The 16,637-nt window shown below is 34.7% G+C and overlaps 1 protein-coding gene across 4 annotated transcripts in view; it reads right to left on the bottom strand.

The window, feature by feature from the left end:
- The window catches only part of LOC125679563 (uncharacterized), a 44,616-nt gene that overhangs the window by 16,159 nt on the left and 11,820 nt on the right, over positions 1-16,637 (bottom strand). For 2 of the 4 annotated variants that reach the window (XM_056162092.1, XM_056162100.1), the window contains exons 7-26: positions 13,524-13,670; positions 13,148-13,221; positions 11,722-11,878; positions 11,125-11,236; positions 10,806-11,015; positions 10,341-10,538; positions 9,816-10,001; positions 8,780-9,124; positions 7,602-7,767; positions 6,714-6,846; positions 5,964-6,074; positions 5,453-5,621; positions 4,218-4,449; positions 3,853-4,027; positions 3,558-3,660; positions 2,092-2,292; positions 1,034-1,162; positions 723-900; positions 506-596; positions 230-364 (exon numbers count right to left, since the gene is read on the bottom strand). In XM_056162092.1, coding sequence (XP_056018067.1) covers positions 230-364; positions 506-596; positions 723-900; positions 1,034-1,162; positions 2,092-2,292; positions 3,558-3,660; positions 3,853-4,027; positions 4,218-4,449; positions 5,453-5,621; positions 5,964-6,074; positions 6,714-6,846; positions 7,602-7,767; positions 8,780-9,124; positions 9,816-10,001; positions 10,341-10,538; positions 10,806-11,015; positions 11,125-11,236; positions 11,722-11,878; positions 13,148-13,221; positions 13,524-13,670 — 3,252 coding nt within the window. Of the gene's footprint in view, positions 1-229; positions 365-505; positions 597-722; positions 901-1,033; positions 1,163-2,091; positions 2,293-3,557; positions 3,661-3,852; positions 4,028-4,217; positions 4,450-5,452; positions 5,622-5,963; positions 6,075-6,713; positions 6,847-7,601; positions 7,768-8,779; positions 9,125-9,815; positions 10,002-10,340; positions 10,539-10,805; positions 11,016-11,124; positions 11,237-11,715; positions 11,879-13,147; positions 13,222-13,523; positions 13,671-16,637 lie in introns of all 4 variants that reach the window. The other 2 variants (XM_056162086.1, XM_056162094.1) reach the window with 1 other exon arrangement.

The following is a 16,637-nucleotide window of genomic DNA, read 5'->3' as shown; positions in this document are numbered from 1 at the left end:
AATCAAGTCAACAAAGAGAGTTTTGGTACTGTCAATCAATTACCGGTAAAGTTGAAATAATATACCTGATTAAATACATTAAATAAAATATTCTACTGGTACTCTCATTCAACATCAAATCAATAAATATGTTTCAATTCATTTTACAGCTAGGATTGTGAAATTAAGTTCTTTTACACCCTCTTATGTGTGTTACATTGATTTATGAATAACAAAAGTAAAAGCTTACACCTATCGGACCATCGCCCTTACAATACTCCGCCATCTGTAGCATCTGCAATGACATCTCCTTAGCGACCTGAACAACTGGATTATTTTCATCTTCCCATTTATCAGCCTCTTTCTGAAGATATTTAGCAGCTTCCTGGAAGAGCAAAGAATTAGACAATTAAAATTCTAGTTTACTTATACCTACATGTACATACATGCATGGTGTCATTTATGAAAACTGTTTGCTTTGAATTGTACTAAAAGGATGATAAGATCAGAAACTGTATACATGTACCAGAATTGACGCAGAGGCTGTATATGGAGAGTCATTGCCTTTTCTTCTACCTCTATTGAAAGTTCCAATATTAGCTTCCAAATCCCTTTCCCTGTAAAATCATTAATTCATTCACCATTCTTTTAATAAAAAAAAAAAATACTAAAAAGACTACATAAAAGTTCCTACCTTTCCATGCTAAATGCAACATCAACAGAACTATTTTTTACTGTCTTACTTTGTAACTTGTAGAAGTTCCTCATGAACTGAATGGAAATTAGTTTTTGCTGGCTTAATTTGTGTTCTGGCCTCATTCAGAGTTCCTGATGGACGGTAATTTCCTGCTAGAGTCTCTGTCCCTTTTCCAGCTGACATTGCCTCCGGCACATCCACTATACCCATCATATGGTGAAGTTCTACAGGCAAAGTGATGATCAATTACTGTAGAACAACTAAATCTTTACAGGGTCAAACTCTCATAGTTTGAAGAAAACAAGTTTTTTTCACTCTTCATGTAGAATTTGAAAATATGAATTGAGACAGCTTTACCGGACACCAGTGTGGGTTTGATGTCTGTCATCTGTCTGAGGTAGACCATCAATTGTCGGATCTGTGAGGCCCACACCAACCTCTGTCTGTCTATTTCCTCCATTGCCGCTGTGATTGTACTCTTCTCATCTGACAGAACAAACAATTTTTAATTTCATACCTTCACTGTATAAAGTTAAAGTAGTGACTGTGACTGGGGGGGGGGGGGGGGGGGGGGGGGGGGGGGGGGGGGGGGGGGGGGGAGACAATGTCAGAAACGAAATTCAAATAAACTTTGTGAGTTGTTACTTTCATGAAATGAACATATCAATATAAATCAATGCATTCTTCTTTTATAGAAATATTGGAAACACTTTATCTTTGTGCCACCTTAGAAATGTTGTATCAATAATTCTATTTTTGTAAGTAACTGTGATGTCATTTACATAATTTTCAGGACATCTCAATGTGAATACATATTATACCATTATATAGTGTAATAAAAGCTTTATTTCTCTCTTACAGTTATTTTTGTGGTGCCACTTCAAAACGAACTGACAACAACACCTCAATGTTACATATACATGTAAATAGAGTCGAGAAGTACTAGTCTTAATATTTTCATTACAATCAAATTGTGCTATCAACAACAATTTGTTCATGATTTTATGGGAAAATGCTAGGTTTCTTCTTTTCTTAATTCTGCTCCACAAATTACAAAGATATTAAATACAAGTGCATTTCATGTTAAAAATAAAAGAACTGATATAAAATAAATGTCAATGACAGGTAGTCTTAAAAAAAATCTCAGTTGTACTATATTTATAATTTTTTTTTTAATATTTGAATAAATATTCAACAAATTGACTATAATGATGCACTTTATAATGTTATAAACAAGAGAAAAAATGCAAAAACTACTCATATGTCACCATCTAAGATTATTAATCAAGATATACATTCCCTTCATTAATATTCATGATACTAATAAGGTAATTTCCTACATTCTGAATTTTGAAAACTCTCAGTGCCATTTTTTTCAGTGAACATTATATGTATTTATTCATTAAGAGGAGTACCTAGCATGGCCTTAATGGACTGTACTAGTCTGGGGGAGGACTCAGTGACCTGGTCAAGACACCTTCGGACAGCTGCCCGTTTCTCCAGATGGGTTGACAACTGAATGTTGCTTTGTACTCTCTTTCTCAGCTTGACCAATTTATCACTGAATCTGCTGACCTCCAGGTGTAGTTCAGAAATGTCAGTCATTCTCTGCTTTCCTGTATAAATAAATATAATTTTCTTAAAAATACATTTTATACCACATGTATAAGAATTACCATATATACTTGCATATAAGTAAGATTTTTTGGGAATGAAATTTTGACTCTAAAGTCTATGTCTGACTAATATGTGCATACTACTGACAAAAAAAAATTTTCCTGCCACAAAACTTGTGAAATTTGAATGTATTAAAGCATTAATGTCAGTTTAATCAGAAACAAATCAACAAGGGTGATAGTTTAAATAACAAATAACAACACCAACTTCTTACCACTGTGATGTTATTAATTTATCAATGAATACTGTCTGTAAATGGGGAAATGATTGCGGTGATTTTAATTTCGCTATTTATGTTCGCGGTTGGGGATTTTTCCGTGAAATTAAAACAACCGCAATCATTTTGCAAGTGCGACACAATACGTTTTGAACAGTTACCAGTAATCAAATAAAATTTGAATTCCGCGAAAATAAAACCACTGCAATTAGACCAATATGAAAAATCGTGAACTTTTAGCACCGCGAAATTAAAACCACTTACAGTATACATGTACAAACTTCAAAGCGTATTCAATTCGTCATCTTATACATAAATCAAAGTCAATATACAGAATTTCTTATGCAAACCTTTTACATAGAATGAGTCCGATTTGTAATGCACATCAGTATTCTATGTTTTTTTTTAAATCCATATACAGAAACAGTGCACTAGATATTCACTAGATATTAAGATTTGCAGTGTAGAAATGTTTGTTAATTTACTGGTAATACTCATGAAATGAAGTGCATGGCACTAAACAAACACAGCCAATGTACAGTATGGTCATTTTGAATTTTCAAACACAATGAAAGGGACTTATTCAGAGTATTTAACATGAGGTTATCGGTAATGAAAGGGACTTATTCAGAGTATTTAACATGAGGTTATCGGTAATGAAAGGGACTTATTCAGAGTATCTAACATAGGTTATCGGTAATGAAGATCAAGATCAGCATTCAGAAAATATATACCACAAAGAAATACAACTCTAGCTAATTGATATTTTAAAAAGTTGATGGACAATATCATTAAAAATTCAGTCTGAGGGTCAATGTCAAATTCCTATGAAAACATGCTACGAAAAAAGGGTCACTGACTTATACACAGGTCAACATTTATGCGAGTATATACAGTATATAGATATTACCAGTGATTAAAATCAATATTGTCCCCATCTTTATTTGATTTAATTTAAAATATACAAACAAAATGAGACTGAGATACCGTCTGACATGGTCCTAGCCTTGACCCCTAGGTCAGTAAGGGAGAGGACTGGTTTACAGTACACAGAGATCTGATCCTGTATCAAGTCTACACAACAAACACTCTAAATAAAAAAGAAAAATATATAAGTTTCAAAACAATTTATACAGCAATGTCCACCATGCATCATATCATGTGAAAACAGCAGAAATCTCATCTATTTATAGTACCATATCAAATATTAAAATCAGTTTTCTACATTTTGCAGCTGCCTGGTATTCTGAAGTTGAAATATGTCTTCTGTATAAAAACATACCTTAACAATCCAGCGTACGGCAGCCATTCTGACTCTGAGAGGGACATACGATTTAGACACCATGAAGGCTCGTTGTGAACTTGTTACTCGTTGAGTCTGCTCAGACTTCAAATTGTCAAGAAGTTCACTCATGGACTGATAAAGGTCTTGAGCCTCTTTTGCTTTTGACTCATTTCTAAAATTTGATTTTATATATATTTTTTTAAAAATGTGAATAAAATCAAATACCAAAAGGCCATTCTAAATTCTGGAAGCTTGCATGTCACAGCAAATGCTTTTATTAATAAAATCTCATTTTTTAATTTACTGCTTCATGATTTTATTTACTGCTTTACAACATGAAATTAAGGGATGCAACTCCTTACCCAATACATGCACCATGAAGAACATCTTGCAATCTTTTGTTTTCACATTCTACATATGCTATGATGTCATCCTGATTTGATGATGTCATATCCTGTGTTAACCACACCCTTCTTTCAAGTCCCAGCCTGGTACCTTCCTCCACTATGCTGTCCAGATCAGAAAGCACACAGTACATCATGACAGCCCATTCCCTTCCTAACTGGTCCAGCTGGTTTATGTCTTCATCTGTCACTGGTAAAAACACAGTATCATGTGACTAGTGGGAAATAAAATTAGAAACTTAAAAATGTTACATTTTACAAAATACGTAAAGTGATATATGACTATGATAAGATCAGTCCAAATTCATTATCTCCTGCCTCCATTCTGGAATCGCTCTCAGCCATTTAAAAATACAATCAAATGATATGCTTACTACCTGTAGCAAGCAAGAGTATTGTGTTACACATATATAGCCTAAAGCTATTTATACCAAATAATCATGTGATATAATGTAACTCACCCCAAAATCTATCCAAATACTCTAACACCGAGAATCATAATTCTTATTTACACCAATTGCTGTGTCATGTTTAGCATCCAAACTAAGTCAAAAAGACCATTTTTGGGTTAAAAAATGTGGTGTAAAACTGGTAAAATTTTGCTGAATTCCTCTCACCAATAATCAGGATAATGTTGAAAATGACTTTTATCCTAAAATGATGTGTTTGTGAAACACTGATGCCCCCAGATTACAACATAGTGGAACCAGGTCAAAGGTCAATGTTAAGGTCACCAGGTCAAAGATGTTGGTGTCAATGAAATGGTCTTGCCACAAGAAATACACATACCAAATATGAAAGGTCTACCTCTTATGGTGTAAAAGATATGATCAAGTTTAAAGTCTTTGGTTTAAGTTTAATAGACGGACAGGCCAAAAACTATTTGCCTCTGAATTTTCGATTCTGGGGGCATACAAAAAATATCTCAGACTATTAATGCATGTATATGATCCACTTGGAATATGATTAGATACAATCATATTATACTATGGCATCGACTCTTCACAAAATTTATTTATATTAAAAAAAAAACCTGTCATAAACCAGTCTCTAAAACTAGTAATGCTTTTTTAATGCTAGCTGCTAAAAAAATAATTTTCAAAATCATATCAAATCTTATCTAATCTAATCATGTATCTAAAATACAGGAACACATGCAATGGCCCAATTTCAATACTGGAGTAAATACTCACTTGATTTTGAATTCATTTCTGCTATTGTGGTGATTGTGACAGTGATATTTTCTAGTTCTTCGGACAGTTCCTGACAGCGCGTCAATGGAGCCTGGTCAGTCAGCGTCAGCCCCTCTGTCATTGACACAATGTCACTGACACACATGTGGTGAGTTTTTAGGCACTCTATCTGGATAGAAATACATGTACGTGTTAACCGAAAGCTTTTAAAATCAATCAGCATGAAACTAACAACGTACAACAATTTACATATTTAATAAAAATAAAATGACCATTTTTACTAATACAAATGTACAGAAGATTTGCTTTTTAGGAAATACAGATCCCTGCATATTAAAATCTAACATTGATAATCAATATCATACACAAATATCATTCGAATGTCATCAAAATCAGAAAACAAATCCTGTTTTTTCTAGTATGAATTGATGATGCATTTCAATATACTCTTTATTTCTTTTCCAAATTAATACAAAGATTTTGGGAAATAATTGTGAGTAAGAACATTTACCTCTTCTTTCACCAGCACCTTGTTTTGCTTATCGAGGGCCTCCATCAGAGCATCAGGAACGACCTTGTATGCATCCATGGTGGCATCCACACAGACTCTCAGTTTCTCCACCTGTAACACATTCAACAACAATACATGTACCTGTGGAGAAATCATTTTTGTTCATTTTGTGGCTGTTTATTTTTCTTTATTTAAGGAAATTAAACATTTTATTTGGGCCCCGCCTATAAGTGGAGTCTGTGAGTGGGTGTGTCCGTGCATTGACAGTTTTTTGAACTTTTCTTGAAAGTTACTGCTTTGAAAAATTATACACAAACTTACAGTGTATATCAATATGCTACAGTTTGGGCTTTCTTGACCTATTTTTGAAAGAGTTATGGATCTTGAACTCAGCATATAATGCCACAAAGCTGGGAGTATTTCATGATGCTTGCCATCACAATATATTTAGCTGCATGAAAATGTTTTACAGGGCAAAGAAGATTATTGAAAAAATTACTTCCATAAAAGCTAGGCTAGTGCAATTAATATTACAACAAACAATACACAATATCAGTGATTGTGATTATTCAGAGTTTTACATACAGTGTATACAGTCAAACTTGTCTTAGCGGCCACTCCCAAACAACGACCACTCTCAATTCCAAACTGGAATAAGAGGCCACCTGTCATAAGTGGCCACTTTCATAACTTCCCTAAGGTGGCCTCTTAAAACAAGTTTGACTGTACATGTAGTATTGTTATACAGACCTTTGATTTCCACTGTAGAGAATAAGCAGACAACTCCTTTAGTTCTTCATTGTCTCCTGCAATAGCCAGCTTTGTCCGATCAATGATTTCAGAGGTCAGGCTGTCCGTTTCATGACACAGGCTCTTAATGTTTCTACAAAAGAAGACAACCTTTAACAAGAGCATTCAAACGCTGCGTTCTTCTGTCAAGCCTCCCAAGTGCCATGAATATAAAAGTTCTGATCCCAATGTAATATCAACTGAATAGATCATATGATAGTAAAATGTAAAATTTCCCCACACCTATAATGTATTTCCCAATGAGCCACAAATTCTTATCAATTCTCCGTAGACTGGGAGAAGGGGGAGGGTGTCTAATCTTACATAAAATTTACTTGAATATTATTAAAAACATTGGAAGATACTGTACACCAGAAAAAATTATTATTAAATCAGAGTTGCTGATCATACAAATGTAAGTGAGATTTCACAAGTGATGAATATTTCATAAATAAACATTGTGTGACCACGACTTTTGCAATACCGGTATGACGCATTTATGTGAAAATAAAGACAATGTGAATAAAAATTGGTATTCAGTGAACAACCATGAAAGAACAAACCAGGAAACCTGGGTGAAAATCATAACGAAGATGGGCAGGCTGACAATCAACAATTTACTGTGATTGTCTGAGCATCAGACTCTTGTCACAATACAGTATACTACATGTGAAGGCATGTTAAGTACTTCAAACATCTTACAACTCAATGTACATTACTGAAATGCAGAAACATTTTGGAGTTAAAATATCTGGAAAATTGACAGTGTGTAAATTTTAAGCAATTAAGTTTTTTTCTGTACCAGAACGTTATCAATAATCCATTGAAAGCCTAAGAAAGTAGACTTACTTCTGTTTGGTACCTATGCAGTATGGAACTATGTATTTGGACATATCAACAATGTGGTTTGTCCAGGCCAGCAATTCTCCACACAAAATATTTACTCTCTGCTTGTCTAGTTTCTGGATAGCTGCCATTAGACTTTCTGACACTCTTTTGGCCACACAGTTTAGACCTGTATGAAAGAATAAAGTAGAATAACAGTAGAAGATATCTTTACTGTTTAGTTAACCCACAGCTAGACTTCAACATGGCAAAAGGCGTTAACTATAGTGAACAAATTTATGAAAGTGTGCAACAGTATGTCAAAGATATATTTGACTTTTTGGACATTTCTCATGTGAATTATAACCAATGATTGCTGAATGCAACATCTTTGGAAATATTCTAGCCTTGTATGATAATTTGAACAGTGAATAATCAGAAGAGGGTTTAAAGTGATATCAATCATACCACTAATACACACACTTTAAAAATAGTTTCATAAATTTTTGGCTGAATACTTTGTACTAGTCTTTGTTGGTTTTTGTAACTGTGACAGATCATGGAATCAATCCTTACCAAAGTACGGTTTTTCTCATAAAGAACATAAAAGGCAACTTCCTATAAAATTGCTTTTCAATGAAAGTGGATTTTTGTACAAGTCCACAAAATTTGAAGCCTATAAATATCAGTGAAACCATATCAAACTAGACATCATTGTGATGACTGTAGGCATAAAAAAGACCCCGCTTTATGGCATCATTTGTTATAGTTCAAGGTCCAGAAGTCTTTTAAAAAAAATAGGTCAAGAAAGTGCAACTCAAAATTGTAACCCATTGATATATAATTTCATGTATATAAATTTTCAAATCAATAGCTGCATACAATGTAGCTCTTTTAAACATTTGTCAACAAAGCCCAAATTACACTGGATCTGTAACCTATAGATGTAAGTTTATGAGTAAAATTTTCAAATCAATATTTGTAAAGATAACCAAAAAAATCTGGAAAACTGTCACTGCACAGACACACAAGCTGACCATTATACATTGTCGCAAGCCATGCCTAGTGTCTCCGTTTACACTACGTCAAATGAGGTAGGGTAGGTACTACCAGACTCGGTAACCGTGGCTAGCGACGATGACCACTATAGGGCTGCCAACTATAGACCAGGTCACGATAAAAGGGAAAAGTTCCATACTAACCATGTACTTGAGAAGCCTGCAATATGTCGCTGTGTCTATAATCTGAGGTAAATTTAGTTGGACTAGATTGTTGAACGGAAGATGTGGATTTCTGGAATGGTTTCTCCACCGAGTTCTCTTGGAAGACATCCGTGTAGTTAGTGGAAGACAAGTGGAAGGACCCCAAGCCTAGACTATTTCCGGATGACCTCTCATGTAGACTAGTTTTGGATGACCTGTTATGTAGACTTGTTCCGGATGGCTGTTCTTCTTTCTTTGCTCCAGTTGCCTGTTCCTGTAAACTTGCTCTAGATGACTGTAGACTTGATTTGGAAGGCTTTTTGTAAATACTTAAATTTGACATAGCTGAAAAATTAATAATGATATACATGTGTGTATATATATATATATATATATATATATATATATATATATATATATAAACAAGGGGTCCATGGGTCACATAGCTCACCTGAGCATCGAGAGATCTGGAGCAAACAAATGTAGGTCTAGACCTCATGAGGTTACTTCAACTACTTGCATATCAATTCAACAATTATGTAAACTTGCATATATTAAAAGATTTTGATTTAAAATAATATATCACCAATACTGAACTTTGAACCCATAAAGATTGTTCTTATAAATAACCACTGTTAAACTTTGAACCTTTGGCTCAGGTGAGCAAAAAAGATATCATATTATAAGATACTTCAGATTTGTAATTACTTGTATATTTTGATATCAGTATGCAAATGTGTTTTTATATCAGTACACAAGTGTATTCAATATCATTACACAAATTTATTTCAATTTTAATCCACAAATACACATGTACTGTATAATACATATTGTTAAAAAATCAATTCAAAATGAATTGAAATCAAGTTCATGTTTCTATGTGGCTCAGGGGTTGAATTACCCATCAAGAAGTCAACAATTATAAGTCAAACTGTAATAAAATCAAACTTTGAAAAGAGTTGTATCCCTGCACTAGGTACAAAAGCAATCGTATAGGAGAATTCGATTTCTGAAATTGTCATCAGAATTATTTTACCTGTCTGCCTGAGATTTTTTCTCTGGGGACTGAGTATATCCGGATGACTGTCCTCAGACAAACCGGCTGTAACCTGTTTTACACGGTCAAGAACCTGTTCAATGCGCTTCTGAAAGGTTTCCAAGAAGGCCTTGTTTTCTGTGTCTGTTGCAAAATTACTGTATGCAGCTCTTAACCCAGTCACAGCTGTAAGGAAAACAAAGTATTTTACTACCGTAGTGTGCAGGACAATTTTGCCCTATATTATTTATGCCTATACGCAATGGAAAAATTATTCTGCCTAATACTGTATATTTTTTTGCTACTGCAAAGTTATGAATTAATTTAAATAAGCCCAGTTTTTAAATTTAACCATTTATATTTAGTATAAGGGAAAAATATGGGTGAAAATGAAATGAGGGTAAAATTTCACTGTATACTGTATTTTACACTCTACTCCAATTAAACAAATTTGCACTTTTTAAACTACAAATCCTGATGATAAACACCAAGAAGTATTTGACTTCAATGTTTGTTATAGGTTACCTTTCTGAAGTTGTTTGACAAACACCAGTAATCCATTCCTGTACAATGGATCTTTATGACTGCTGATGATCCTCTCCGACATCTGACACACTCTCCTGGCTCTGCCAATCAGAGACTTCACAGCCGACCCCAGACCAAGGTCATCTCCCTCATTCAGGAAGCCACGGCAGACAGAGATATCCTCCTTAATTCTAGACTCTGAGAAAAGTTTCACATAAAAACTTCTAAAAAAAATTTTTGACTTTTTTTTTTTCAAACAATGTACTACATGCTGTAGTAGTTTACATTAAATTGTATTTTCTCACTATTTTCCTAGCACTGGTTGTCTGGCATCACTAAAAATTTACCACTTCAACATAATTACATCCAGCTATTTGTAAATACAACCTTATTTTGTCTTACTTGCTATTAAACTTAGAAAATCATTAACATGTACAAGGAAATTTCAACAAAACATGTACGTACCAGAAACTTGCATAAATATTCTAGGGTCAGTCATTTCATCTAAAACCTGCATAAGAGATGTCAATTCAAATGTCCACTCTTTCATCAGTAGCTTGACATGTTGTACAGCCATCTTGTCTTGAGAATTCTTTGCCATGGCAACCACAGCAGGAACAATATCTGGGTCAAGCCTCTCAAGGTGACAAACACATCTTCGAATTGTTCTAACACCTTACAGGAGAGAAAATCTTCAAGTGAACGATTACTCTCTCAAACTTTGAAAGGTAGATAAAATAACAATAAATTTGCATGTAATTCTTGGGGTTTTTTTTAATCATACGTTGTGAATCTGTAGAGCTGGCAGCAGCAAAACTAGCAATCTGTCCCATCTTGTCTGCATGTGTTTGAAATTCAGCAACTAATTCCTTCATGTGCTGCTCATATCCTTTTTCCTTTAAAATACGTAAAAGAAAATCGTTAAACACAATAATGGAATTTAAGTAAAAATAAATAAAATTTATCACTACAGCACACATAGACCTAACGTTTGGTATATCCTTCACAAACTCTACATCAAAGTAAATGGTTACTGCTCCCGACAGTTCACAAACTCTACGTCAAAGCACATGGTTACTGCCCCTGACATTTGAACTCATAATCCAATATGTTGTCTTTTACAGTAACATTATTCAGTGACATCTTTTGGCCAGGTTTTGATGGGCCTGTATGTCAAAGTGTTCAAATGAGCTCCAACACAAGAAACAGACAATGAGATGGATGGATAACATGGCCGATGACTATGCTATACCATTATGAATTCTATCATTGTAAAGATTTTGTAGCTCATAAACTTCTTTCAAATCTTGGATTACTCCTCACAATATACTGCAGTATATAAAACTTATTTTGAGTGACTTGAACCTTGACTTACATGTACCTGTGTAGAGCACATGGCTGTCTTCACTAGTCTCTCCAATGGTTCTGTGGTTTCTTTGAAAATATCTACCACCAGGTTCAGTAATGCCAGGTTCACATCTTTCTCCAGTTCACAAAATTCATCAATGTAATTCTCACAACATTCCTCATAGTCCTCCCTATAAAAATGGGACAAAACAAACAGACATTTTTTGAAAGAGCATTTTAAAAAATAAATAAATAAAGCACATGTCTATGCTTTCCATTATTTAAGACTAGACTGATAACTGAACGGTGAGCAGTCAGAATCCTTATATGGACACATGATGCGGGATGTATACTTGATGTGAGAATTTCCCATAATGCAGCATTGTTTCCATCCATTCATAGTATTTCTTTGCTTTATACACATTCCAAAGGAAAATAGCTTCAATTTCCAATGATGTTTTGGGAGGTCAAAGGTCATAACATTCAAAACAGGGACACTGATCAGATGAAAACATACAGCTGAGGTGTAATAAGAATCAAAGGAAGGTTAACTCATTATTTCTACAAAAACAAATCCACAGGAACACGATTAGCTTCACCTAATGGTGAAGCATGAGTCTGCTTCCAATTCAAAATTCCTCAACGTTTATAACATCAAATTTATATCCCCTTACAGTTCATTGTAAACAGCATGAGAGGGGACTTCTTGATGTCAAACCATTGGACAGAGATGCCTGGAAGGTCTGCCATGCGTGCAGCAAGCCAGTTACCTGGAAGGGAGCCCACTGCTGTGGAAGATGCACCTAATCCTGCACGTTAATCAAAATGCTGATGATCATCATCATTATCATCATGATAACAGGACCATTTGTGTGTGTGTGAGTACTTGAGTGTGTGTGTAACACTGAGCTTGTAGTTTATACGGGGAATGTGTAAACAATGGACTTTGCTGATAATGCAAATTACTCCATGCATCTAATTTTTTTATAATACAAACAACCTTGAAATTCCTATTCCTAAGCAATATTGGTTTCCATTCAGTTTATCCTGAAATGAACTACAGTCTGGGAGAGCCTTTGACTCATCAACTTGACATAGAAGAAACAGCTAGGTTACACACATAAGCCTTATGAGCCTTTATGGATCAATAAAGGTTTAATTTCTAATATTATATACTGTATATTTCATGAACTCAGGCAGATTCAATTATAAATAGCATCTATTTATAGCAACTGGTCATCTGATGACAGAGTAATTTGGTATGAAGCTTTTATAAGCCTTCAATCAATATCACATCTAATGCATAAATAGCGATGTTGAAGAAAGTTGGAACAATTTCCTAAGAAAAGTAAGTTTACATGTGCTCCAAGGATATTTGCAGTCTCTGTTGTCATGAATTCTCTTAAGAAGACTTCAACAAAAATATTTTGGCCATTATGTTCCTTTCATATTAATCTTACCTAATCGCTGGGAGTTCTGGGTTACCAGTCATTGAATTGTGCAGCTGTAGAACTCTGCTTTTCAACTGCAACACCTTAAAACATTAATGTTTTTATGAAATATCACATCAATGAAATTAGGTTTGGCTACAGATTATGGAATAGAGCTCCAACAACCATCTCTCTAAAACAGGAATCTAACCCCCCCCCCCCCCCCCAACACACACACACACATATATAATTATATATGTGCTCAGTTTTCACAAAATGTTACTCCATCTCTTTTAGTTTTGTGGCATGGGCATCACAAGCTATATATTTACCTTCAAGAACAAAAATCTATACAAGCCGTTAAAAAGCTGTCCAGTTTATTTGAATGTTTTAAACTCCTACTCACCCTTTGGCAGGTTTTAACAATGATGGTCCTGTAATGGTCTAAACAAAGATGGGCTACTAGCATGCTATGTCTGACCAAGTTCTCAGTCCAGGTCTCCATATCTTCATCTAGATCAAAGCGTTTCTCCACAGAAAGGGACTCTAAAACCTGCATAGACCCAAAGAATATATAAAATATTATGAAAATTAAGACATTGATTTCAATGTTGGAATAAATGTACTTGTATTAATTTATGTAAAATACCTAAAGATTTGAAATCTGTAAGAAATACACAAGTCATGAAAACATGTTTTGCAAAACAAATTAACCTGACAATTCATGCATTTAGTACAGATTACAAATCTTTGCACCCATTAAAGAAATTACTGCAAGTACACACTGACACATGTGTTGGAATAAATAAATTACTAGCATTATTAGTATATGTAATATTGATAAACATAAACAAGAGGCCCATAGGCCACATCACTCACCTGAATCACCTTGGTCCAGCTGTTACTCAGCACATCTGATTTTTAGAAGATGTTATTTGCAATCTTTATCCCCATGAAAATTTTGACCCCATATTGTGGCCCCGGGGCAACCTACTAGCCCTAAAGGGTCAAGACATAACAAAATTGATTTAACACATGTGGATGCTTTCACATCAATATGGCTAACATGACCTTGCTGTTCTGATGAAGGTTAAAGTCATAGATCATGACATGAAATGACAGGTCTTGTCATTAGAAATCTAGGTACAAAATATGAAAGCTCTACCTCAATTAGTTCAAGAGATATCTAATAGGTTAGGTTTTCTAAAAGTAGATCAAACTCCAAGGTCACTTTAGAAACTTTGGTAACAAAAAATGATTTTGTCACAAGGAATGCATATGTGAAATATGGAAGCCTTTTATTCTAAAGTTATCAACATCGTTAAAGTTTTGAAATTTGGGTTAAATTCTAAGGTCAAGATCACAAGGTCAAAAATCATGTATGAAATTAAGGCATCTATATGCAAATCATTAAAAGACCCTACCATAAACTTCATTGAATACCCATGGCTGATCTCGTCTTGTACTCAGGAGTAAAAGTAGAAGACGAGATCTGTCGTGGGTATCTGACGATGTAACCTAGATAATCTAGTTCAGGAATATTAAAAAGGTTAAACTTTCTTAAAACAAGAGGTACTGTGAGCAATGCTCACTAAGAATACCCCCCGCTTACCCCAATCTCCCAAAGGTATAAGGTATAAATTACCTCTTTTGAGTGTAAAAATATGGTATGCCTTTGTAAAAGAAAATGGAAGATGTAGTCCGAACACAAGTCCATGGCATAAACCTATAATTTTGACCTTGAGATCAAAGGTCGAGGTCATAAAGAGGTCATGAATGTACATGACACATAGTCTCATGGTGATACAACCATGTCTTATGGTATGACTATGTCAAAACCCTATAATCAATTTTGACCCTGAGGTCAAAGTTCAAGGTCATATATATGTCATGAAGGTACTCGACACATCGTCTATTGGTGATACACTCATGTGTCAAATATGGTATGCCTATGTCAAAGAACAAAGTCATGGCTCTGACATGAATCCATTGTAAAAACCTTTAATTTTGACCTTGAGTTCAAGGTCATATGGAGGTCATGAAGGTACATGACACATCATCTCATGGTGATACACTCATGTGTCAAATATGGTATGCCTATGTCAAAGAACAAAGAAGTTATGGCCCGGACACGAATCCAATGTAAAAAACCTTCAATTTTGACCTTGAGGTCAAGGTCATATAGAGGTCATGAAGGTACTCGACACATCGTCTCATGGTGATCCACCTGTGTGCCAAATATGGTATGCTTAAGTAAAAGAACAAAGAAGTTATGGCCCAGACACGAATCTGCACAGACAGACAGACGGACAGAGTGATTCCTATATACCCCCCAGAACTTCGTTCGGGGGGTATAAGTAGGTCAAAGTACAAGGTAAAGGTCACAAGGTTAAAAATTATGGTACGAAAAAGAAGTCTTGTCACAAGGAATGCACATATGAAATATGAGAGCTCTAGTACTCGCCATTCAAAAGTTATGAGCAAGGTTAACGTTGCAAACAGACAGACAAGGACAAAACAATATGCCCCCCACTATAGCTACAGGGGCATCAAATAAACTTGAATCAACACAACTTGGGAACGTTTGTATTTGGATATGATTTAATGTGGCCCTGATACTTTTAAAAAGAATTTTTAAAAACTTTATTTCCTGTATATTCTCATATAAAACGCCTATCTCCCATTGTGAATTGAACAAACAAGAATTTGAACTACCTTAAGATACTTGTATATCAATATGACCAATCATGGCCCTGCTATTGTTAACATGAAGATTTTAAAGATGTTTCCCTACATATTCCCATGTAAAACTTCCGATTCTCTATTGTGGCTTCACCCTACTTCCTGAGGCTACGCTTTGAAGAAACTTGAATCTGCACTACCTAGGGATGGTTGCTTATTAACAAGAATAAATATGGTTGTGTTATTCTAGAAAAAGATTCTAAAATATTTTCCCATCTATCTGCATGTAAAACTTTAATCTCCTGTTGTGGCCCTATCCTATCCCCAGGGGCCATAATTTGAATAAAATTGAATCCACTCTATGTTGGGAAGCATTCAGGTATATTTCCACTTTTCTGGCTCAGTGGTTCTTGAGAAGAACATATAAAGTATTCTCCCTATAATTCACATGTACAAATTTGATCCCCTATTGTGACCCCAACCTACCCTAAAAGCTTTCATGTAGATTTCAATGTTTCTGGCCCAGTAGTTCTTAAGAAGAAGATTTTTAAATGACCCCACCCTATTTTTGCCTTTTCTTGATTAATGTAAACTTGAATCCCCTTATCACAGTGGATGATTTTCACTAAGTTTGGTTGAAATTGGTCCAGTGGTTCTTGAGAAGAAAATGAAATGTGAAAAGTTTACAAAGATGACATATATCAGACAAATTTTGATAAGAAAAGCTCACTTGAGCCTTTGGCTCAGGTGAGCCAAGGAGCAATATTGTAGTTTATTGTGCAAAATATCTGGCCCCATGCAAACAGCATCATACAGAGAATGAATATTAAAGAGAGGT

Source organism: Ostrea edulis, chromosome 1 (assembly GCF_947568905.1).
Source record: "Ostrea edulis chromosome 1, xbOstEdul1.1, whole genome shotgun sequence".
NCBI classification, from domain to species: domain Eukaryota; kingdom Metazoa; phylum Mollusca; class Bivalvia; order Ostreida; family Ostreidae; genus Ostrea; species Ostrea edulis.
Note: the sequence above shows the minus strand (reverse complement) of the source record. Positions and strands in the feature narration are given on the sequence as shown.